The 22,351-nt window shown below is 40.7% G+C and overlaps 3 protein-coding genes across 11 annotated transcripts in view; 1 reads left to right on the top strand and 2 right to left on the bottom strand.

Annotated features, from left to right (window-relative positions):
* Positions 1 to 9,992, top strand: part of LOC308404976 (focal adhesion kinase 1-like) — a 64,851-nt gene extending 54,859 nt beyond the window's left edge. For 4 of the 7 annotated variants that reach the window (XM_080895320.1, XM_080895319.1, XM_080895321.1 and 1 more), the window contains 6 exons: positions 1,133 to 1,172; positions 1,942 to 2,045; positions 3,804 to 3,959; positions 5,547 to 5,627; positions 5,774 to 5,859; positions 7,766 to 9,991. In XM_080895320.1, the coding sequence (XP_080751446.1) occupies positions 1,133 to 1,172; positions 1,942 to 2,045; positions 3,804 to 3,959; positions 5,547 to 5,627; positions 5,774 to 5,859; positions 7,766 to 7,892 (594 nt within the window). In that variant the 3' untranslated portion in view covers positions 7,893 to 9,991. Of the gene's footprint in view, positions 1 to 1,132; positions 1,173 to 1,941; positions 2,046 to 3,803; positions 3,960 to 5,546; positions 5,628 to 5,773; positions 5,860 to 7,765 lie in introns of all 7 variants that reach the window. The other 3 variants (XM_080895317.1, XM_080895322.1, XM_080895323.1) reach the window with 3 other exon arrangements.
* LOC308405520 (uncharacterized protein) lies at positions 9,634 to 13,464 on the bottom strand (the record flags this gene model as incomplete). The annotated part of the gene is made up of 3 exons (XM_080896192.1): positions 9,634 to 11,248; positions 11,449 to 11,649; positions 13,428 to 13,464. The coding sequence occupies 3 exons, from the start codon at positions 13,462 to 13,464 to the stop codon at positions 11,037 to 11,039; spliced, it is 450 nt and encodes a 149-aa protein (XP_080752318.1). The 3' UTR covers positions 9,634 to 11,036.
* Positions 13,465 to 14,911: 1,447 nt separating this feature from the next.
* LOC308404974 (lipid scramblase CLPTM1L-like) lies at positions 14,912 to 21,915 on the bottom strand. Of its 3 annotated transcripts, none has more exons than XM_080895314.1 (17): positions 21,550 to 21,915; positions 21,065 to 21,156; positions 20,613 to 20,790; positions 20,354 to 20,472; positions 19,658 to 19,736; positions 19,425 to 19,542; positions 19,161 to 19,255; positions 18,995 to 19,079; positions 18,811 to 18,911; positions 18,656 to 18,715; positions 18,510 to 18,560; positions 18,337 to 18,419; positions 17,878 to 17,912; positions 16,000 to 16,055; positions 15,828 to 15,872; positions 15,584 to 15,717; positions 14,912 to 15,012 (listed from the first exon to the last, which is right to left on the bottom strand). In XM_080895314.1, the coding sequence occupies exons 1-17, from the start codon at positions 21,748 to 21,750 to the stop codon at positions 14,946 to 14,948; spliced, it is 1,599 nt and encodes a 532-aa protein (XP_080751440.1). In that variant the 5' UTR covers positions 21,751 to 21,915; the 3' UTR covers positions 14,912 to 14,945. The 3 variants fall into 3 exon arrangements, with proteins under 3 accessions (XP_080751440.1, XP_080751439.1, XP_080751441.1); XM_080895313.1 differs by having other exon boundaries at positions 20,354 to 20,475; positions 21,550 to 21,913; XM_080895315.1 differs by lacking the exon at positions 21,065 to 21,156 and having other exon boundaries at positions 20,354 to 20,475; positions 21,550 to 21,741.
* Positions 21,916 to 22,351: the final 436 nt, after the last annotated feature.

Genomic DNA, 22,351 nt, shown 5'->3' with positions numbered 1-22,351 from the left:
TGACTGATTCAGGGACAGGAAGTGACCTGTTGAGGGTAAAGTCAGCAATGTGGGGTCAGCAGTTTCTCACAAACTGGATATTAATGGAAGGGTTTTGCACTCAGTCCCAGAGTGTCCTGGTGGCCGATTTTAGTGATTGTCCATCTGTAAATAAATACTTCAGAGTGTGAGAAGCAACGTTACTGGTAAAGGATGTAAGATCTGGGCACTGCTGGCAGCCCTTTGGTTGCACACAAAACACAGAGTTGCTGAGATATTTGCATCTTGCAACTTCTCCCCTTTCCTCCTGTTGTAATATCTAGTGTGTGTGTGCGTGTGTGTAACTGTATCCCAAAGCTGGAATCTCTGCAGCTGAACGCAGAGTTGCATGTTGATGTTATTTCCCCAATGCCAGCAGAAGTTGTTTCAGCAGTCTGAAGTTGCCATGAGTTAGATATTTCCGTCTCTGTAATTCATCTCACTGCTTGTCCTCCTCCTCCTCCCATTGAATGGTTGTGGTTTGTGGTGGGAAAATCTCCCTCGTTCGTGTGTGTGTGTGTGTGTGTGTGTGTGTGTGTGTGTGTGTGTGTGTGTGTGTGTGTGTGTGTGTGTGTGTGTGTGCGCGCGCGCCTTGGTGGAGTATTTTTGGGTGTTGGTGGTTGTCAGACCACAACACAATGATGGCACCATGGCTTTTGAGTCCTTCTGTGCTGTTTTCTCACACACACAAAACAACAGGGATGCAGTAAAAATACAATAAATTTAAATATGTAACATTCCTGGCATTTTGTTCTCACAACCATCACATCATGTAAACATGCTGCAGTTTTAAAATGCTAGCTCTAACAAAAGAAACACTTTGACAGGAAGAGGATGACAAAACAAACAGAATATTTTTGTTACCATAAGTTACCCAACGCAGGACCACACAGCACAAAATAACAGGCACAGCTCCTCTGCCGCAAATGACTGTGAGCTAGCTGTGTGCGAGCTGAGGCTCGGTGTCACATGACAAAGTAAATTGGATTCTGTGCTGAGGCCGCTGGTGGTTTAAAGCTGTGAAGTTCTAATTTCCTGCAAAGCTTCTGATTATGTCTGCGTCTGTGCAATCGCTAACCCAGTGCTTTGTTTTGTTGTTTGTTTGTTTGCGCAGACAGGAAACCAGCACATATACCAGCCCGTTGGCAAACCAGGTAATAGATGGGGCCTCAACTCCGCCACAATTACAGGAGGGCAACCACTATTGTTATATGCTGTCTTCTCTTTCTCCCAAGATGTGTAACTTACACATATACCATCACACAGTGTAGCACGCTGTGTATCTCTGAGGTCAGCGTCTGTCTGCAGGGTTTAGTCTGTGGTCACAGTAAGACAGATCCAGCTGTGAACCTGCTGGCCTGCTAGTGAGAACACCAACCTCTGGTTATATGGACTCAAACAGCATGTCATGTTCAGTATGTTCAGTGCTCAGAGCGTTAATATACAGAGAAAACAGAAACATATAGTAGCCAGCTGGGGGATGATTTTCCAGGATGGAATATCGTTTTTGTCCATTTAATGTTTCCTGATTCCTGATAGATACTAATGTAGAGGAAGAGAGACGTTTCATACTTGAAACAGTTTGTGGGAGACTTTATAAATCAATCAAAACTTTATTCATACGACAATTTTAATACCACTTTGCAATTGAATGTTCTTTACAGAACATCATCAAATGCAGAAGAGAAAAAGAGGCTAAAAGGTGTGAAAAGAAGTAGAAAGCATAGATACAATTCAAATAAAAACCAAATCTTACGAGGTGACGCTTTGTTTGGCAAAAATTAGCCTGGAGTTAATTATAATCTGTGTTTTAATCTGAGCTGCTGCGAAACCAAAGTAAGCATCTGCCCACACTTCTTAGGAATAAATTGTGAGTAGAAATATTTTTGTACTTCACACGTTGTCATATGTTGTTTCCTGCAGAGCATGTGGCCCCGCCAAAGAAACCCCCTCGACCTGGGGCCCAGTGCCAAGTAAGCAGCCTGGCCTGTCTAAATACTGGAGACAGTTACAATGATGGAGTCAAGGTACACACACACACGTGCATGAATGCATGAAGCAAAAGTACAAGCAGAAATACACACTGAATGAATGAATGAATGAAATGCTCCTCCAGTAGCACATGGAGGGACACATTTACCGAGTGGACACAGTGCATGTTTTGAATGCTTGGAGCATTAATATTTACCCTTGTATCTTCTTTCCTTTGGCTGCTCCGTCTCTCTCTCTCTCTCTCCCCTCCCCCTCACCCCCATTCTTCTCCGGCACTCTGCCTTACTGTTGACCCCTAGCCCTGGCGGGTAAGCAGCACACCGTCTGTGTGTGTTTACTGTGCGTCTTGTCTCCTGTTCCATATTGTTGTCCTACTCCTCCATCAGCCCTTTGATTTCTTTGTCCAACAAATCACATTCTGTTGTAGTATTAACTTCATCTCTGCACTTCCCCTTGTCTGTTTTCCTGCTTATATTGTCTTCTCTCCTTTTCTCAGAACTAAGTGCTTTTAACTTTTATAGATTTTTTTTTTATTTACTTGAGCACTAATTATATGCTTCTCTTTGTAATTAGTAGACAAGTGAGTCTTTAATAAGATTTAATCTTTTTTTTCTTCCCCGGTTAAGAATTAAAAGGTTTTCCTCATCCTAGTAAAATAGGGTCATATTTTTTACAGATTATAAAGCAGCTAGTTTTCAAATGCTTATTTTTTCTAGATAAATGCTTCAAGTGGTTTCAGTAGGTCATTGTGTGCACAGCGTTGTATTGTTTTCACTGTAGGCGGTGATTTACTGATTACCCAGAATTCAGTAAGGACTGGAAAAGCGAGGGCGTGAAGGGGAATGCAGAAAAAATGTGCAAAATGAAGTGAAATTGCAAAGAGGATTAGAGTTTATACATGCATGCATGCATGACTGCGGGCGAGAGAAAGTCTTTGTATTCAAGATGTGGGAAGTATACCTGCAGGTAGTAGTCAGGTGATGTCACTGAGCAAGAGAGATGGTGAAGAAAATGGAAAGACAGAAATGAGAAAGCGCTTTATGTTAGTGCAAGATGATGATTGGTTTATATGGCAGGTTCAGGAAGATGTGACCTCCTACGGGGAATCTGTATTCAATTAAAATCCTCAACTGATAGGTTTACGGCACAGGTTATGGTAGTGTGACACTGCCATCTAGTGGCCAGAGAATACCTCTACATTTAGACATAGTATCTGATATTCAGAGTGCTGGTGTTGTTCCTGGATCATCATAATTAATGTTGGCCCAGGTTCAACATTGCAAGTGACAAATCAATGTTATGATGTTGTTATGATGTCATCGTCGACATGGAAACAAGACTTGCTGATGTCCACTCAGGAAAAAGTGCAAATAAGTGGGTGGAGAGGGTCAGGGTTAGGGCTATGGCTATGGTTACGGTGTTATGGTTAGGGTCGATGGTGTGATGGTGTTTCCATGTCGCAAAACAATGGCATCACAACATGGGTATATCAGATGCACTTAACATAAGTAGAAACATAATAGATATTAATTCACTCATTAATCTACTTGTTTAACTCTCTTGATTATTATTACTTTACTTTGGACCTTTAAATGTATCTAGTGTGTAAGGCGGATGAACGTCTTTACAATCTAGCAGGATTTGTGGAGGTAAATGTTTTAACAAATGTTTTGTTTTTTCATCCACACTGTTTCAGCTGGTTTTTGTCATCAGTCTCCCACACTTCTTTCCCAGGTACACATTCACTCAAAGAACCTCTCACTCACTGCTTTTTGTCTTCTTCTGTGGTTTAGCTGCAGCCTCAGGAGATAAGCCCGCCTCCCACCGCCAATCTGGATCGGTCGAACGACAAAGTGTACGAGAACGTGACGGGATTGGTCAAAGCTGTGATCGAGATGTCAAGCAAGATCCAGCCGGCTCCACCCGAGGAGTACGTGCCCATGGTCAAGGTAACAGAGGCACAAACGGCAGTTTGTTATTTCTCTGAAGTGGAGCTGCAGGCTTTGAGCTAAAAACTCAGCACAGTAGATCAAAGCAGCTCTGTGCAGTTTAATAACCGCTATGTCCTTGAGCACTGTGACGCACTGTTTCAGTTTAATTGGCCGGTGCAGCTTTCCAAGGACGGAATTTCGACACTTCTTCTGCTCCTTCATGAATAATTTTTGCTTCATATATTAACCTGACTCTGCAGATAGCCTAAGCAGCTTTTCACCAAAGGGATTTAATAATTAGTTTTCCTGTGAGTCTTTTTGACAAAAATACATTTCATTTTATTTCTCCAAAGGGTTTTTTCACGTTGGTAGAAAGGGAAGAGCAGGGCAAACAGCCCGTACAGCTAACATTGGAGTGTTCATCCCTAACTCCAGAATGTTTAGCCAAGCTGCTAACCTTAAGAAGGGAATACAGCACTGTGTCGTTTCTATCTTCTCTATTAGAAATTTCAGATTTTAGACTATTTAAAACAAACTATGTGAATTATTGATACTAGGGCTGCCACAAACGATTATTTTGATAGTCGACTAGTCACCGATTATTTTTGCGATTAGTCGACTAATCAGATCATCATCCATTGGACGTACAGTGTACAGCTTATTGCACCAGCAGCATCTGGTCTTATATAACTATCATTAGCTTACAGCTTGAAGTGTTTGTGCTAACTAAAAATAAAGACAAGATGGTAGTTTATTAATTTTTAATGAAATTTGCAGATTGTTTCGGTGAAGTTTAATAAACTCCTTGCTTTCTAAAATATAACAGGACACCGGAGTATATTCTCCAGCGTCTCACACTTCTGATAATCAGCTGTCTGCTTGACAGTTTTAGCTGTGCAAAAACTATAACTTTAATCTCAGCCAAACCGATTTACTCAGGAACAAATAAAATACTAAAGAAAGCCAAACTAACATTTTTAAGTTATCTAAGTGACTTATATATATGTTTAACCTGACTAGCGAAAGACAGCGGTGGGTTTGAAAACGATTTGCCGGGAGTCCGGTGTTCTCACGGCTCTAGTTAGCCTTGCCCCCGCCTAGCTAACGAGCTAGTGGGTAACAGACGTCTCTGAAAACGTCGGAGCGCTTTTGAAAATATGCGGTGTCTTGATAAACTGAGCAGATATTTGAGGTTTACACAGCTACATTCTCGCCTGAAAATATGTTAAACGTTTATTTTGTGACCCAGAAAGAATAATAAGAGTAAAGTTAAAACTAACTAGCTGCCGCCATTGTCGACAACTGTGCTGGGCTGCGCTATGAATTCTGGGACACAGCTTCTTCTTCTTCGGGGTTTAACGGCAGCTGGCATCCTTGTACATGCAGTGCTGCCATCTTCTGTTTCAGTCCGTTATTACACTCTTAAATCCTACTACTCATTCCTGCGTCCTTTGTGATCTTACAAAGCTTCAAACGATGCGTCGACTATTAAATTAGTCGTCGACGATTTTAATAGTCGACATAATCGTGACTAGTCGACTAATCGTGGCAGCCCTAATTGATACCACGTGTAAGCTGTCCTGTTGGGAAAAAAATGTGTTTCAGGATGTGGGTCTGGCACTGAGGACATTATTGGCCACAGTAGATGAGACTCTACCTCAACTTCCAGCCAGTACACACAGAGAGGTAGACACCGTTTTTACTAACAAGCATTCACTTTATGTTATTAAACAGTTTAATGATTGTTAATAAATCACGTTAAAGCACATTATTGATCACACAGCTGCTCCAGCTTGTATTTTATTTTATACGGTTACGCTTTTCTTCACCAGATCGAGATGGCACAGAAGCTGCTGAACTCTGACTTGGCAGAACTGATTGCAAAGATGAAGTTAGCCCAACAATATGTGATGACCAGGTAGGTGCACAAACTAAAAGCATCACTTTGTTAGGTAAACCTTACCTACCTTAATTCTGGAAACATTGCTCAGAGGTTTTGGTCCTTAGTGACATGACAGCATTACACAGCTGCTGCAGGTTTGTCAGCTGTGCATCCATGATGTGAATCTGCTTTTCTACCACATTACAAAAGTGGACTAAGACTGTGATTGTGAACGTCATTTGAGTACAGTGAAGTCATCTCAAACTGGATCTGAGCTTTGTGACTTGGTGCATTATGCTGCCACTTAGGTGGGCTATGCCATTTAAAAAATGCTCAGTTGGTACTAGAGATGGACCGATCCGATATTACGTATCGGTATCGGTCCGATACTGACCTAAATTACTGGATCGGATATCGGAGAAAAATAAAAAATGTAATCCGATCCATTAAATATCACGAAAGCACCTCACAAAATTTGCAACACGCCGTAACTCACCTCAGAACGTTAGCACGTCGGAGCAGTATGCATCACGTGATAGAGCGGCTGTGGCATGCGGGACCTGTTGGTGGTATGGTTGAGCATTTGGAGCTTCGCTAGCAACCCGGCATTTCATCTCCGACAAAGTTATCCCCGAGAGAAGTAAAGCAAGTGTGTAAGTCCATCTCTGAATGTTTGTAAAGCATTCCTGCGTTAAGCTTAACTAGCGACTGCCTCTCGCTCTCCGGCTGCTACTTCAATCATGAAACTGCTGATCGGCTTTTCTGTCGCAAGTCCGTGTCTCTTGTTTGTTTTTGGCCCACTTTGCACCAGAAAGAGGAAACCAGCGGCTGAACAACAGCAGCACGTTTAAGCTTGATCAGCTGTTGTTAGAATTTATTTAATATTACTTTCTACACCAGGATCTTTTTCTACGTAGCTGACGCTGGTAACTGTGCAGGGGCGGATCTAGCAAAGTTTAGCCAGGGGGGCCGATAGGGCATTAACAGGGAAAAGGGGGCACAAAGACATACTTTTCTTTCTTATTCTCATTTAAAATGTCTCGCTTTTAATTATTTAATATTTATCTGAATCTTACACCCAAAGTTTTAATCTGATGTAAAATGTATAGAAGTCCATTACTGCATATGGTAACTGTTAAGTCTAATATACCCTAGTAAGCTATAGTACTTTTTCCTCTGGGAAGGTACCATCTGTGCAGTCTGCAATTTTGTTGAAGAAAGATGTTGAATCTATTTAATATTTCTTGAAAAAGAATTGATTTCTGTGCATTTTTTTTCCACACTGCATCAAATTAAGGTTGATTACGTCGATTAAGCATCATGAGGTGGAGCGTGAGGGGTGGTTCCCTATTTTTTATTTATTTATTTTTGTTGTTGCTGGGAGTTGGAACCCTATTAGTTAGGTTGCTTAATATTTATGCTAAGTACTCTTTAAAATACCAGAATAGGGAGGATGGTGTAGGTTCAAGTTTATTAGATTGATCAGTATTGCTGAACTATGAAATATTTTTTTTGCATACAGGTATAACAGAATAGTTTTAGTGTAGTTGTTGTTTTAAACTTGAGTATGAACTTATACAAAATGCAGCAAGATATTTAAAAAACAGTTTTGTTGATTAAAAAACATTATATCGGATTCATATCGGTATCGGCAGATATCCAAATTTATGATATCGGTATCGGTATCGGACATAAAAAGTGGTATCGTGCCATCTCTAGTTGGTACTAATGAGCCTAAGTGCACTGAGTTTCTGTCATGTGATTGGATGATTAGATATTTGCACTAACAAGTAGGTTGAACAGATGTGCCTGATAAAGTGGCCAGTGAGAGTGTGTGTCATGCTCACGTTCTTGATGCTGTCACGTCTGCACATATGATCATTAATACTGCACTAACTATTAAAACTCTGATCTTGCATATATTCTGTATTGATGCTCCAAGCCTCCAGCAGGACTACAAGAAGCAGATGTTGACGGCGGCTCATGCTCTTGCTGTTGATGCCAAGAACTTGCTGGATGTTATCGACCAATCCCGGCTCAAGATGATGGCCCAGTCCCGCCCACACTAGCCCCATGTCGTCCGAGCTGACCAACAGGAGAGGGTGGCATCATCGTGACTTCTAAAGACTCCTGGGTTCCAGACGTCAGTCCTGATGTGTTGACAGAGGTGGCTGCTTTACAAATCAACGGCGAGAGCAGTGGCTCTGATAATCTGATAATGGTCCGCGATGAATCGTTAGAATTTTTTAATCCCGCTATAGCCGAGGTAATTAGTTCAACTGGGATTAAAATCTCCACCACTGTGACTTTCTGTATACGAGAACAGCGCAGAAACACTTCCTGAATCAGGGACTTGGCAGCTTCGCTCTCTTCAGAGTGGAATACAGTGACGAGAGGAGGAAGAAAGAAATCTACTCGTGATTTTTTTTTTTTTTTTTTTTTTTTTTTTTTTTTTAAGCTGTAAATCTGGATTTGGGATGAGCCAGATTCTGCAGGTTAGAGTTTTAAATGGATTCAAAACTTCCGACAGAAACGCTATCATGAAAGCTGGTGAGATCGGGCGGATTGCAACCCGATCTGCAACATATCTGCATGAAACTTCACTGTGGGATCTTAGACGTCGGCCGCCCCCGTTTGCTGACGTTCCGATTCCTGAATGGGAGCTCCTTTCTCCAATCAAATATCTCTACATCGCCATACACATCACATGTTTGTTATGTTTTGTTTTTTTGGTGCCTGGGGTGGTACAGTAACAACAGTCTCGGTTTGGTCTTCTCCGACTCGTCATGCCTCCTACCATCTCTCTTTCTCTGTTTCCTCCATCTCACCATGTTTTATTTATAGACTCAAATTGCAGAGGAGGAAACAGAGGCAGGAACGTAAAAAAGCAGAATACGCCTCGAGGACAGTCTAGTAACACTCTACTGCCTGAGGAAAGAAAACACTCTCTTCCCCTCTTCTCTCTATTTCACTCACTTTTCCTTTCCTTCACCCTTACTGCTCCCCTACTCCCACAGTCTTCCTCAGCTCCTCTCTGAGCCACTTTTAAAGACTCCAAATGTGAAGAGTCCAGCTCTGTGCGGGTAATCACCGCAGACAGAAACCTCCCCTACTCGCACTCAGTTCAGTCTGCTCTTTTTATCGATCAGCTCCATGTTTTTTGTGTTGTTTTGAGGAATCTTCGTCCTCTATACTGAAAAATGTTGAACTTTCAACCCCAGCAATTGACTGCTATGTAAAAAAAAAAAAAAAAAAAGAATTGGAAAAAATGTGTTCAGCGTGAGTGGCAGGATGCTTCCGATTGGTTCACGAGGAAGAAGACAGTGACACGTCTCAGAGTGGTCGCTAATTTTGTGAGGTTCGTGTCTCCTTTTCCTTTTTTTGTCTCCTCACATATAGTCCCAATATGAATCGTACGTTCATAATATAAGATTACATTAACTGTCCGATCACCCACTAGTGACACTTAAAGTATATTTCCCGGGGACCTGAACAAACCTCATATCACATTTATGACTCCAATTCTCTTGTCAGGTGTAACACTTTAAAAATTCCCCCCCTCCCCGACTTAATAATAGTCCCCATGGAACCAAACACATGAAATGTGGAGCCACATGACTGGAACTTGTTTCTCAGACACAAAACACTGAACTGAAAATCACATTTGTCTTTGTTAATACTGACCCCATGTGGAGTGTCACATACTGCTATATGAAATATACTGGTGACTGTACTGGTATAGCATGATATACTGGTATAAAGAAGAGCATATTTGCACAGCACCAAAATAACACATCCTAAGTTGTTTCCTTTTTTGTTTCTTGTTTGTTTTTTATTATTATTATTATTTTTTAAACCCGTTTTATCCAGATGTGATTTCCATGTTTAGCCAGCAACGAAACTATCAGATCGATCAATCTGGGTGTTATAGGGATAAAATAAATGTAAAACGGAGGAGAAAAAGACCCCAAACGAAACAATCTATTTTATTTCCTTGTTGTTGCGTAAATCTGCTCATGTTGGTATATTGTAAGCTATACTGGTGTGTATCACTGGTGAATTGTACAGAACTCGTACTAGTAAACACTGGTATTTATTTTGTCTTCTGGGCTAATTAAGCCATCTTGTCAAATAGGAGGAAACAAAAAAAACAATGGAATAAAAATAATTATGAAATGAAATAAGTCTGTCCACTTTGTAGTTGATTGGGATTTATTTAAAGTGCCTTTTAGGATTAATATTTATAATTTCAAGTTAATGTTGGCGTAGATGTTTTTAAAGAGCATTCAGAAAATCATAAAGAAGAGAATTAGACTTTCTCACAATAAGAAAGGACACATTGCACTGTATATAACAATAATAACCTGTTGTACAACAATGCTGTTGCTTGCACAAGCATGGATTTTAGTGTTAAGGATGGGCTGCTGAAGTTTCAGTGGAGATATGATGGTGGAAATGGCTGAAATCTTACAGCACCTGAAAGATCCCTGCTCTGGAAGGTGCATGTACCAACCAGTGAACATCTACATGATTCAGAGAAGCCCTGGGAGAAAAAGCTTTGGTCAGATGAAACCAAAATGAGCTCTCAGGCATCCGCCTGACCAAAATCCCTCCTGAGATGTGTCCAAACCTGGTGACCAACTACAAGAAACATCTTACCACTGTGCAGCCAACATGGGTTTCTCCATCAAGTACTAAGTCATGTTTTAGGATCAAATACTTTCACTCACTGACATGCAAATCAATATATTTATTTTCTTGTTCTGTCTCTCTCTCTCAATTAAAATGAAACTACAGTAAACTAAGGAAAATCATAAACATTTTAAGCAACTAATGTCTATATTCATTCATTTTTTTAACTGGGCCGTCATTTCTTGAGCATAATAGACATTTTTGACGATCAAATATCCAGGAAAACCAGAAATCCACAGATTTCTGTCAGATTAAGCTAATATAAGCTTACTGCCTTTACCTTTTGTGGAATTAAAAGCTAAAGTCAATTTTTGAACCCTTTAACGTGTAACAACTAGCCCTGTCTGTCAGTATTATAAATACTACGATATCTAATTGTGCATGTGGAGTACACAGTGATATTTTAAAAGCTTTTTGTTAAACAGCCTCGAATATAAACAGTATTTACAAGATGCATAAGATTGCAGGTAGTGCGGAGACTGTAGCGGTGCAGTTTGTACGGTTTGCGCATCCCACTGAGCTCAGCGTGACAGCAGAAATCCCACACCGACAGTCAGGAGCAGCAGTTTGTTGTTTCTGTTGATGGAGTCGGCTTTGCTGAAGTTACACAAGTCATAGCTGCTGCAGCAGCTGACGGCGTTCCCGTTTCCGTTGGAGTCGACTGAGGCGGTGGAGGCAGCTCCTCTGCACGTGGCCTGGCTGGCACACTGCTTTGTTATGGCTGTCGCTGTATCTGAGCAGCACACAGACAAACAGCAGGGATTATAGTTTCTACACTGAGACTGACCAAGAGCTGAGTTTAATAAGTAAGTGCCCTTCATAAAAATCCTACTGCACAAAGGAACTTTAGAAGAATGTTTAGATTCATTTATACGTGCTACTAAACCTCTGTCAGGTTTCTTGATTGCACGTTGATGTTGTGAGATAAATTACCGAAAGTGTCGACGACAGTCATGCATGTGTTGAGAGGTGTTTTACACTCCTGGGTACTCTGGTTGCATTCTTCATTGGTTGCCGATGAGCTGCACACGTAGCACTTCAGTGGCAGCGCTGCAGATGTGAGGAACAACAAAAACTGAAACTTGATTGAAAGGCAGATTTCTTTTTCTACTGGTTTGAGGACTAGTAATGTTTCTGTCAATCAGGCGTTACTGTGAAGGGCAGTTGAGTACGGTTCTGGTGTTAATCCATAAACCTGCTGTGGGAATGAAATGGTGAAGGGCATTAGAGTTAAACGTCTGAAACTAGTGAATTATTAATCAAGATAAATCAGCGGAGACTAACACTGATATTTACCACATGTCCTTCAGCAACACAGCCGGCCAACCTGATTACAAACCTCTCTTATTTCTGGGTAAAGGTGACATTGTCGACGGAGAAAAAACAGACGTCTGGAAACGACAGCGTGAGATACTTTTTTTTCATAAGGAGAAGGCTTGAAACTCATCACTGCACGCTCGTAAGTTATTTGTCATTCTGGCAATTTCAGTATATATGTATATGTATTTTTCAGATTTACTGAACTGTCACCCTGACTTTGAAAAAAAAATTTTTTTCCCATGACCTTTGACCTACAGTTCAAGCAGTCAGATGTTTATTACGTACCTGGAGAAAAGAGCAGGAAGAAGATCCCAAGCACAAGCAGCATCTTCCTAACTGGTGTTGAACTGTTCCCGACCGGAATGTTTGCAGTCTGCAGTTAAAGCTGTCGTGCCAAAAAGTGTGTGTGTGTGTGGTGAAACTGTTCCACCCACATTAACACCATCATTACATGAAACAGGAAGCATTTAATAAAAGTTACTGTTTGTTGCTATGTGGGTTAGGGTTGGTGTTTTTGCTGGTTTCACAGATACTTGCTCTGTTTATCTTCTTTATCTTTCTCTTGTTAATCACAGACACCAACTTAACGTCAGGCAGTGAAACTTTGTCTCTGCTGGCTGAGGCATAATTTAAGTACAGTCTGAGGATTTGTTGGCTTTTTTTCCTTCACCAAGAGGAAACTCTCATTTCTCTCGAACAATCACCTCTATCAAACTATAGAAAAGGAGAAACGGTTGAAACACCCTAATGTAAATATAAGCTCCTAATAAGTTAATGAGTGAAGGTGTGGTTACATTGAAACCACAATTTTAGAAACAGTGCATCGTTCAGAATACATTACCCACAATTTTTTGGCTTTCTTCTAAATCCTGCTCTTTCAAAGTTTAATCTATAAACATATGAGTTCTTACCACTAAGGAAAAACAGTACACTAGTATTCCTGTGGATTTTATTTAATAAAGCTAAAAATATGCAGTACTGCTATGATTTCTTTACATTTAATAGGTATAACGATGAAACATAATATAGGACCTACAGAGCTCTTCTTTGGCTGTTGGCTGCCTTTTGTTCTATTCTCTGTCAAAATGATTCCACGCTGCTTCAATGATGTTGCAGTTCGGGTGTTTCACTGTGGGTTTTTCTATCAGGTATGTTTTTACTGCATTAACAGTGTGTTTGGAATCATCATCATGACGAACAATGAAGATGTTGCCAATCAGATGGTTTCCAGATGGTATTACATAGTGGATCAAAATCTGATGGTACCTTTCTGTGTTCATAATCGTGTGTTGAGTGGCTTGAAAATGGTCAGGAACAAGGACTGGACTGAAGGCGAGTAAAAAAAGCAGTGAAGAGCTTCAGAAGGGCTGGAGAACTATAGTTTAAGACAACTCAACATGTACTCAGACACAGATATACAGTCCCGTGTTTTGTTTTTCATAATGTAAGGTGTGAAGATTCATGTGGTTCATTGTGCTGAGTGTTTTTTTTCCTGTTCTCAAACTGCTCTCCCATTAGGAGCTCAGTGTGGGTGGAGTTCTTTTTTCCCCTCCTCTTCCCTCATATAGTGTGTATTTCATTGTTTTTCTTACCATCCTTCCTCACTCTGACCTGTCTTACCAACGTCATGTTTGTGCAATGTAAGTACGGTCGAAAGGGGTCCTATTTTACTGCATGTATGTGTAACATTGATAGTGGTGATTAAAGGGCTTAATCAGTCAATTTACATTTACAATTCCAGTTTATTTGAAACAAAACAAAACAATGAACAGGCAGAGTGCATTACTAAAACATAAAAAACAGCAATTTTGAAGTAAATGTTTGTGTTCGAGCAGTTCAGTCAGAAATCAGCACTGAGTTTAATGCAGCGGGCCTGCGAGCACAGTAAAAAGCTTCAGATGGACTGACAGTGCCGTGTGAGAAGGAATAGACGTCTTTTAATGAAGCAGATGTGCTGTATGCTTTTATCTTTTATATTTCTTTTTATGTGCTAATTTGGCAAAGATAGTCTTTTTCAAATCGGTTTGCAGTAAACTGACAGGAAAACTAACTCTGCATGTACAACTTGATAGTGAATAGGAAGACTTTATCTCATGCCATTTAAGATGAACAAAAGAAGCATCACTGGAGGTGACTTAGAGTGCCCTATGATGTATTGGACTTGACCTCTAACACAGACCAATCAGCATCCAGGGTGTGGCTAAAACACAGCATCATGCTTCAAATAAAAAATAGCCAAACATTGCAGATCGATTCTTCTCATCGTTGTTATAAAGATAGATTGTGTGTTGATAAGGAAAATAATGTTTAGTTTATGGAAAAATGTGCAAAAAGAAGTCCACATCTCACCGTGTAGCAGTTTAAATGATCCAGTTCTCTGTATTTTACCCCATTGTTTCCATATTGTGATTGAAGCTGCATTATGTAGTCTGATTAATATGTTTCCAGAATTGGTGCCTCCTAGCAGCCCAGCTGGCAGGGACTTTCTCCGATGGCATATGAGGCGGGGTTAACAGGCACTGCATTCTGCAGAAAGTTGGCTTTTAATGAGGAGAGATAAAAGGCTAAAATAACCTGTTTGAGATTAAAATTGAGCTGATGTGGGACAATGTGTCCCTGCAAGATGCATAAGGATTCTTCTGAACTGTGAATCATGTGAAGCTCAGTGACAGAAAGACTAATTGTTGAATCACCGAGTTGAAGGATTAATCCTTCGCAGCGTACCCAAACACTCCAGCTCCCTCGTGTTTGTATAAAGAGAAGGATCCGGCAAATAAATCCACGTTACAAGCGCTGATGTGATGCTGCAGAAATCATTTGTGAAAGGTCACCCAGCATAAAATGTACAGCAGAGATGTTGATAGATGAAGGAGCCGAGTCAAAGCAGCAGTCAAGGGGAAGCTTCATCAATGCCAAGCAAAAAGCAGCAGCAGCGCCGCGAATATGCAGCAGTGCAGAGTCTGAATCGGTCAGGAGCTGCTGTGGCACACATGTGGGCATGTGTCCTGCCTGTGTCTCTGTTTTACATCCCCAAGGCTCATTAGTTCACTTCTGTTTTGTTTTTTTTGAGCTGATCTTTTGAGTTCTGAAAAGATGAGCTTGTCCTCTCCTCACTGAGTCTTCACTTTCTTGGTGTGAGGGACGGGCTCTCGTTTTCTGGGTTTGGAGGCGAAACGGCTGGTGCAGACATGAGTGAGACAAAAGCAAGAGAGTACTGCTGTTATGTTGGAAATACAAATTGATTTGTGAGTATGGATTTACACAAACAGAAAAGAAGAAAGGCTCAAGAGTGTCTAAAATGTCAGAATATGGCTTGTACTTGAAAATAATACAACTTAAAGTCACTGGGATTATCTTGAATATAAGTATGCATATTGTTGTAGTATTTGAATGTCGTGTTGATTATTTGTATTTGTGACATATAATCAGCAAAGCAGCTGTACTGGAGTACCTACAATATATTCAATATATTCCACCACTGGGTTGTGGTGGAATGGGAGATTCACATCAAGGATGTGCAGCTGACATATCTGCAGCAAATCTGTGGTGCTATCATATCAATATTGACTGAAATATCACATTAATGTTCCCAGCACTTAATGAATTTGTGCCATAAAGAATTTAGACAGTTCTGAAGGAAAAAGAGGGTAAAACAACTTAATAGCAAAGTGTAACTAATAAAGAGGCCAGTGAGTGTTTTTGCTCCATGTGTGTTTGGGACTGTGGTATTATTTTTGGGTCATCGTACCTTCGCTGGTAGAGGTAGAGAAAGAAGAGAAGCTCATCTCTGAAGCAGGAAAGTTGATGCGAGGAAGAGAAGGATCCAGAGGAGGAAAAAAAGGAGGCACAGGAGCACAGATCTGAAATCAGCGTGTTGACTCCCTGTTGGAGACGAGAGAGGATAGCTGACCGAACTCAATCGCTTTAACACCAAACGCAGCACAAAGGAAACCTGCTGATGCTGCTTGTGAATGAGCTCAAGAAATACTCACCCTGTACATCAACACTGTCCCCTGCAGGTGACTCACAGACTTCAGCTGTCCCACAGTAGAAAGTGAACAAACAAGGGAGGGGGAGGAGGTTTGGTTTGTTTTCATTTTTAACGTAGAAATTTTAGCCAAAGAAAATATTTCTGAAGTGTTGCTGTTTAGCTGCCACACAAACCTTGTGGTTAATGTAGAGCTGAGGGGCCATAGACAGGAAGCCAAAGGCGTACACTCCTGAGGCGAGGAGGCAGGTATTATAAATACAAAAGTAAATAATAGTAAAACTCAAAGTCAAATGTATCTATATAGCACATTTAAAACAACTCTTGACCAAGGTTCTGTAAATGTAAGATAATCAAAGGAGATAAAAACATAGGAAGAGATGATAAAATTTAAGAAGCGGAGAATAAAATGAGGAGATATGACAAATAAAAGTGGTGCAAACTCAGCTGATTTAAAGCTAAGGAATAAAAGTGGGTTTTCAGATGGGTTTTGAAAGTGTCTAATGTTGGAGAGGTCCTGATGTGAAGCGGCAGTTTGTTCCGCAGTTTAGGAGCAGTCACAGCAAAGGCCCGGTCTCCTCTGTGCTTTAATGGACAGCTAGGATCATTTGATCAGCAGACCTCAGTGATCTTGCAGGAGTGTGCCAATTCAAAAGATGAGAAAGGTATGAGGGTGCTAACCGCCTTAAAAACAAATAATAAAATAAATTCCAAAACTAACTGGCAGCCAGTGTGAGGATGCTAGTATGAGAGATATGTAGTCCTGCAACTGCAGGTCTTAATGCTCAATTCCGATTTTTTTGATCAAATCCGATTTTTTTGTCTGCTTGTTCACACTACAAATAAAATGCGACAGCAAACGCGCTCTAGTGTGAACGCTCAAAGCGGCCCGCATGCACAAAAGAAGACGTCACACACAACGCGCTCTGTTTAGACCCAGAGCAAACAATATTGTTTGACTGATGGCCCTTAATATAAAGGCTTGTTTCGGACTTTACGTTTCCCAATTTTTGCTTTAAGTTATAAAGTTATTTTGTTATTTATATATGGCCTAATTATTATCCTTATTGCTGTTTTAGAGGAGCGGTGCTTCAAAGGATAGTTGCAGATTTCTGTCAGAATCTGCAGATTATACAGTACAAATAAAATGTTCATGTTTCTCCAACTTTGTCTTCCCAACAGTTTCACTGACATCTACACTGGAAGGCCAGGAAGCGTTCGTGATGTCTTCTCCGGCGCTGATAATTGGCGTCTGTCTTGTGTCAGTGACGTAAAAGACGGATATAATGCGACATGACCGTTCAAACAGCAGTCGCTTTCTAAAACATCGGATATGTATCGGATTCAGTACCACATACGAAAGTGACCCAGGTTGGATTTGAAAATATCGGATTTGTGCCGTTCACACTGTCATAGCATGAGCGGATATGGGTCGCATAGGGTCAAAAAAGTCGGATTTGATGCACTTTCGCCTGCAGTGTGAACGTAGCCTTAGTGACTGTGCTGCAGTGATTTGGACCAGCTGCAGTCGGTTAACTGATGACAGACTGACACCTGAATAAAGACATGGATAGCTCTCTCAAAGTCTCTAAAACAGAGGAGTGGCTTCACTTTTGCAAGTAGCCGGAGATGAAAGAAACTGGTCCTGATTACAGCATTGATCTGTTTACCAAACGTTAGATTGCGTTCCTCGCAAAGATTTTTTTTTAAATAAACTTCTAAAGGGCCCAAGTCGTAGTGGTCACAGGGACCAAACAAAATGACTTCTGTTTTCTGTTCATTTAAGTTAAGAAAGTTTAAAACCACCCATGCCTTAACATCCTCTAAACAATCTAGTAAACCCTTCAGAGGACTCACAGATTTACTTTTCAGTGGTAGGCAAATCTGTGAGTCGTCAGCATAACAATGAAATAAGATGCCTTGTTTTTTTTTTGTTTTTGTTTTTTAAATGAGCCCATAGGGAGTAGTAAGGTTAGTTTTAAAGAAAGATTATTAAGAATTAAGTACTGTACTTATTATAGATAATCTTTGAGAATGGATGCAAGAAAACTCACCAGTCACCAGAGTGCTGATCAGCCAGGAATAGTAACTGTCAATGAAATAATCAGAGGCTTTTCAGGGTATACATAATAACCAATCCATACCAACTTTATTCATTAAGCTCTTTTTAAAAAAGCTACATCAGACACAAAGTCCTATACACAAAAATAGATAAATACACTCTAAACTATGAAAGGTAAAAACAGCTATAACACAATAAAAAATGAACAAGATCAATGTCTAATGTTGGGTCAAAGGCCAAAGAGAAAGAATGCGTTTAAGATGAGTTTTAAAAATAGACAACGTGGATGTCAGGCAGCTATGGATAAGACTAAAATGTAAGAAACATTCAGATCTGACGAGAATCTTTAAAAGGTGACTTTTTAAAGGAGGTTGGCACAAATGTGAAGTCTGGCACCGCTTTAATAATGACAAATTAAGTAGCGACGAGATGAATTTGATGATTGGCTCACCTCTTTTGGCGTAAGTAGGCCAGAGAGAAAACGGCTCCACTGATGCACAGGGGATACACCAAGTAGGACAAGTATCTGGACGCCTCGAGGGAAAAGCCAAAGATGAAAATGTAAAAATGAAAGAAAGCCCGAGGGAGAATATTAAAGGAGCCATAAAACAAACAGACTGATACCTGTGTGTCGTACTCCACTGTCTTTCTCTCCTCTTCATCCAGTTTATTAACCTATAGAGTAAGACGGATCACTTAGAGATCACAACTTGTATGATGCATTCTTCCACACTGCTGTGAACACAGATGTGCAAGTGCTCCATACTCACATGAAGCTTGTTGCCTTTACACTGTATCTGGATCTTAAATACTGTAAACACCTTCCACACCTGGTGGGATAAGCGATTACTGGTTTATAACTCTCTGTTTTGATCTTTATTTGACTCTAATTTGTCTGAGCAACACCAGATATACTAATAACTACCTCCACACACGCTCCCAGTCCGACAGGAAGGAGCACCAGCAGGCTGGTCTCCTCCAGAAGATAGAGGAAAATCAGCAAAGTACCGAGACTACGCCACAGAACTGAAAACGAAAAAAGGAATTTAACATTTTCTGAGCTGACCGATGCCACGCATATTTTTTTTTCCTAACATGATTATGGTCACCTGTCTTCCTCGATATCCCCGCCATGCTCTTCTTTTTCCTCCATGAGCTGATGTCATTTTTAAGAGCCAGAAACTCACAGATCAGCTGTTGAAAAAAAGGAAATAAAGCATTTAGAAAAGAAATTACATTTCCTTCCACAAAGTCCGTGTTAATATGCTCTCTTACTTGCAAAGCTGTGATGAAAGCAGTCAGCACTAACAGGTAGAGGTTGGATCCCACCAGAGCTTCTTTAATTTCATCGATGTTTTCGTCTGTGAAGCCTGGAGACACAAAGAAGCAACGGATGAGCTCATTTTGATGAGCTGAGGTATTATTTGGGTTGTATTTGAGTACAAATAAAAGCTACCACATATAATTAATATGATATAATTAAGATTAATGAATCATTATAATGCCTTAAATCATATGTCTGTTATATAAATAGTTCACCGAATTGCTGCAGGGAATAAACCATGTCCTGTAGGTGGACCCAAAACCTGAATCCTCTCAGAGAGATTCCCTCATAGGACACAGTGAGAGGGAGCTGAACGGTGCCGCTGCTGATCTCCTGTCGGTGAATGGATAAACGGATATGTGTTCATTTTAAATCAGCCAAAAAAAAAATAGTAATAATCAAAATAAGCAAGTGTCTGTTAAAGTTTACTAGAAAAAGCTTCCTATACCATGAGGTCTCTGACTCTGAAGTTGAGCTCATTAACCATCAGCAGAGGGAGGTACATCATCTGTCTGCCTTCCTGAGAGCTGCAGAGAAAAGCAGGAAGGTTCTTTAATTCAAAGTGATCCTTGTTTTCACCCCGGGAAATTTGTGAACACGTTTACAGTACACATCCATACACTTAAACACCTTACCCTGAGGCACCTTAATGGTAGCAGCTGAGAGGTCTAACAGGTTTACTTTGCCTTTAAATTCCAGCCTGCTGAGAGATTACAGAGTCTACCAGTGGCTGTTTGTAACTTGTGATCCAGATCTAGAGGATCATCTTTTACAGATAAGAGAACTTTTTTCCCCATTTTCATTATTTTTCTTTAATTAATATAAATTAATATCTACTAAAGACTAAAGAATTGTTTGGCTAGCGAGCAGTGACAAAGGGCTATTTATTTATGTACCCTTGTGATGATACTTTTACTGCACCAGACACTGTATCTAAAGCGGACTTCTAGATGTTTTTCAGTATGTATTGCGCCCTTTGAATAATAACACAGCACCTGCAACAAAACACCAGTGTGTTTGATTTTCTGTCAGAAGTATCTGTTCCTCTCAGCCTTTCGGTGCCACTGCAGCAGCAAAACAGCAGAAGTCAGCAGTACGCTGACAGCTCACCTGGCTTTGACCTCCAAAGCTTCATCTGACTTACACTCTCATGTAGCGGCGCACGTCACTGGGAAGCCCAGCCTTTGTGAAGGTGAAGTCCTCTGACATGACAGTGAGTGACAGGTGGGGTCTCCAGTGGGATACAGGGTTCTCAGATCTCGGCTTCTGGGTGGAACCAAAAAAATAAATAAATAATGCACTGTGCAAGGCAGCTGGGCCCCATAAAAAGGCCCCATTATATCGAATATATGTAAAGGCAACATGCTGGGTGAAATATGAAGCAGTCCTGAGTGATGATGTACCTTCTCCTTGTCTTTCTGGACGTCGGTGCGTGAGGGGGTGATGTAGGTGGTGAGTTGGACTGCATAGTGGACCTCTCTGCTGTCCTCCAAAGGTGAAACGCCAGCCTTGTGCACATAAACAACTGCAAAGAGGGTGCCATTAGCCCGAGTCTCTCCTGGCAGAGAGACATGCACCTTTCTGTGGAGAGAGAGATAGGCATAAAAAATAAAAACTGCGTGTTTTAGGCCTTCATAAACAATCAAATATGCTAATCATTACTGAGTACTTGCAGCATACTGTGACTGTCACTGTGATCAGTGGTCGGTAAAGTCTTTTGATGACTATATATTTATATGACTAAAGATTTATGTTGCAATAACTGCGATGCTGCTACCATTATGTTAAAAAATAAACAAATAATTTTTCAGATTGTTGGTCTGCTCTTGTGCAGCTATCAACATGTCAAACCCACCTCTCAAATCTCGAGTGAGGGTCGAACGGGTCTATTTTTACAGCGAGCTCGAGGGGGCTGTTGTCTGGCACGAGACAGGTAAAAACACTCATCTGAATGAAGGAGAAGATGAGATGTTAAAACAAGGTTTCCATCTTAGTTTGAGATTCCTTTCAAAATGAAAGCGACGAGATAATCCTGACTGTGCTTCAAATGTGTGTCTGTTTTACAGATTTCACAAAGTAAACACCTGCAAACAAAACGATCTATCAATATTTTCATGAAGAGAATGCATGAAAATGCCATAGTTTTAAAGTAGATGTGCACAAAAACGACACAAACCTAAATGCCAAATGACAATTTATCATATTTTTCTCTAACTACCATGTAGACAGTACACTTTAGCAATAAGGGCTTCTTGCTGAGCAGCACATGGACAGATTTTTTTTCAAACCTATGGATCTGGATCTCAGAGATTTGCCATCAGGAATAAGACAAGCTCTAACCTGTAGTCTGGGTCTGGCTGCCAGATAGGAGGTGATGCAGTGCTCTCCTCTGCCTCCATCGCAGGATTTGGTGTTTAGGAAACCGTACAACAGCCAGGCGGTGTGGAGCATGTAAACCACAAACACCCCGAGCAGCAGCTTAGCGATGGAGCTCCTCTTACTGCCGCTGTCCGCAGGTTTGGAGTAACAAGACGGGAACATGGCAGCCAAGCGACTCAGAGTTTCACCCGCAAAATACTGAACATTTAAAGAAATTATTTTTTTTAAAATGGACGCGGTCTGGTTCGGGATTGTAACTGTAACAATACAATCCCCACGCTTCCTCTCTGATTCACCATCTTCCGGTTATCCGCATCCAGCAGAAGATGCTGATGCTGACAAAAACCTCCGCGGCTGCGCCCACACCGCTTTTACCACTGAGCCCACAAGGAGAAAAATAATTAATTAAAACATTATTATAGACATGCACGAAAAGCAGAATCACTGCAGAGCGAGAAAATATGTTTTCTTCTGCTTTTACAGGCAGAGTTTTATTCACTGCGTTAGAGGACCGAAGCGCCATTTATGCCGGGAGATTACATGGAAACAATTTCTCCAAAGGAAACAGAAATAATAATATTAGGGTGGAAATACGAAAGCTCTTTTTCACCTAGCTAATTAACATGTTAGTGGTAAGATCACTTTAAATGAAAACAGAGAAGTCCACAGTTAGGAAACAATTAAATGTATAGCTAAGTTCATGAAATCCTTTGTTACAGCTGGCAATACATGAAACAGAAGTATTAATGTGATACTTCAAATA

The sequence above is a fragment of the Rhamphochromis sp. 'chilingali' genome (genome assembly GCF_963969265.1).
Source record: "Rhamphochromis sp. 'chilingali' genome assembly, chromosome: 11".
Classification (NCBI taxonomy): Eukaryota; Metazoa; Chordata; class Actinopteri; order Cichliformes; family Cichlidae; genus Rhamphochromis; species Rhamphochromis sp. 'chilingali'.
This window is presented reverse-complemented; position numbering and strand designations above follow the sequence as displayed.

Excerpts from the sequence above, each read along its gene's own strand:
- LOC308404974 (XM_080895313.1), bottom strand. The coding sequence starts at position 21,750 with ATGTTCCCGTCTTGTTACTCCAAACCTGCGGACAGCGGCAGTAAGAGG. Across the intron at positions 17,913-18,336 it reads GCCTACTTACGCCAAAAGAG|TTACTATTCCTGGCTGATCA; the intron begins GTGAGCCAATCA and ends TTTCATTGACAG. Across the intron at positions 16,056-17,877 it reads GATCAGCACTCTGGTGACTG|GAGTGTACGCCTTTGGCTTC; the intron begins GTGAGTTTTCTT and ends TCCTCGCCTCAG.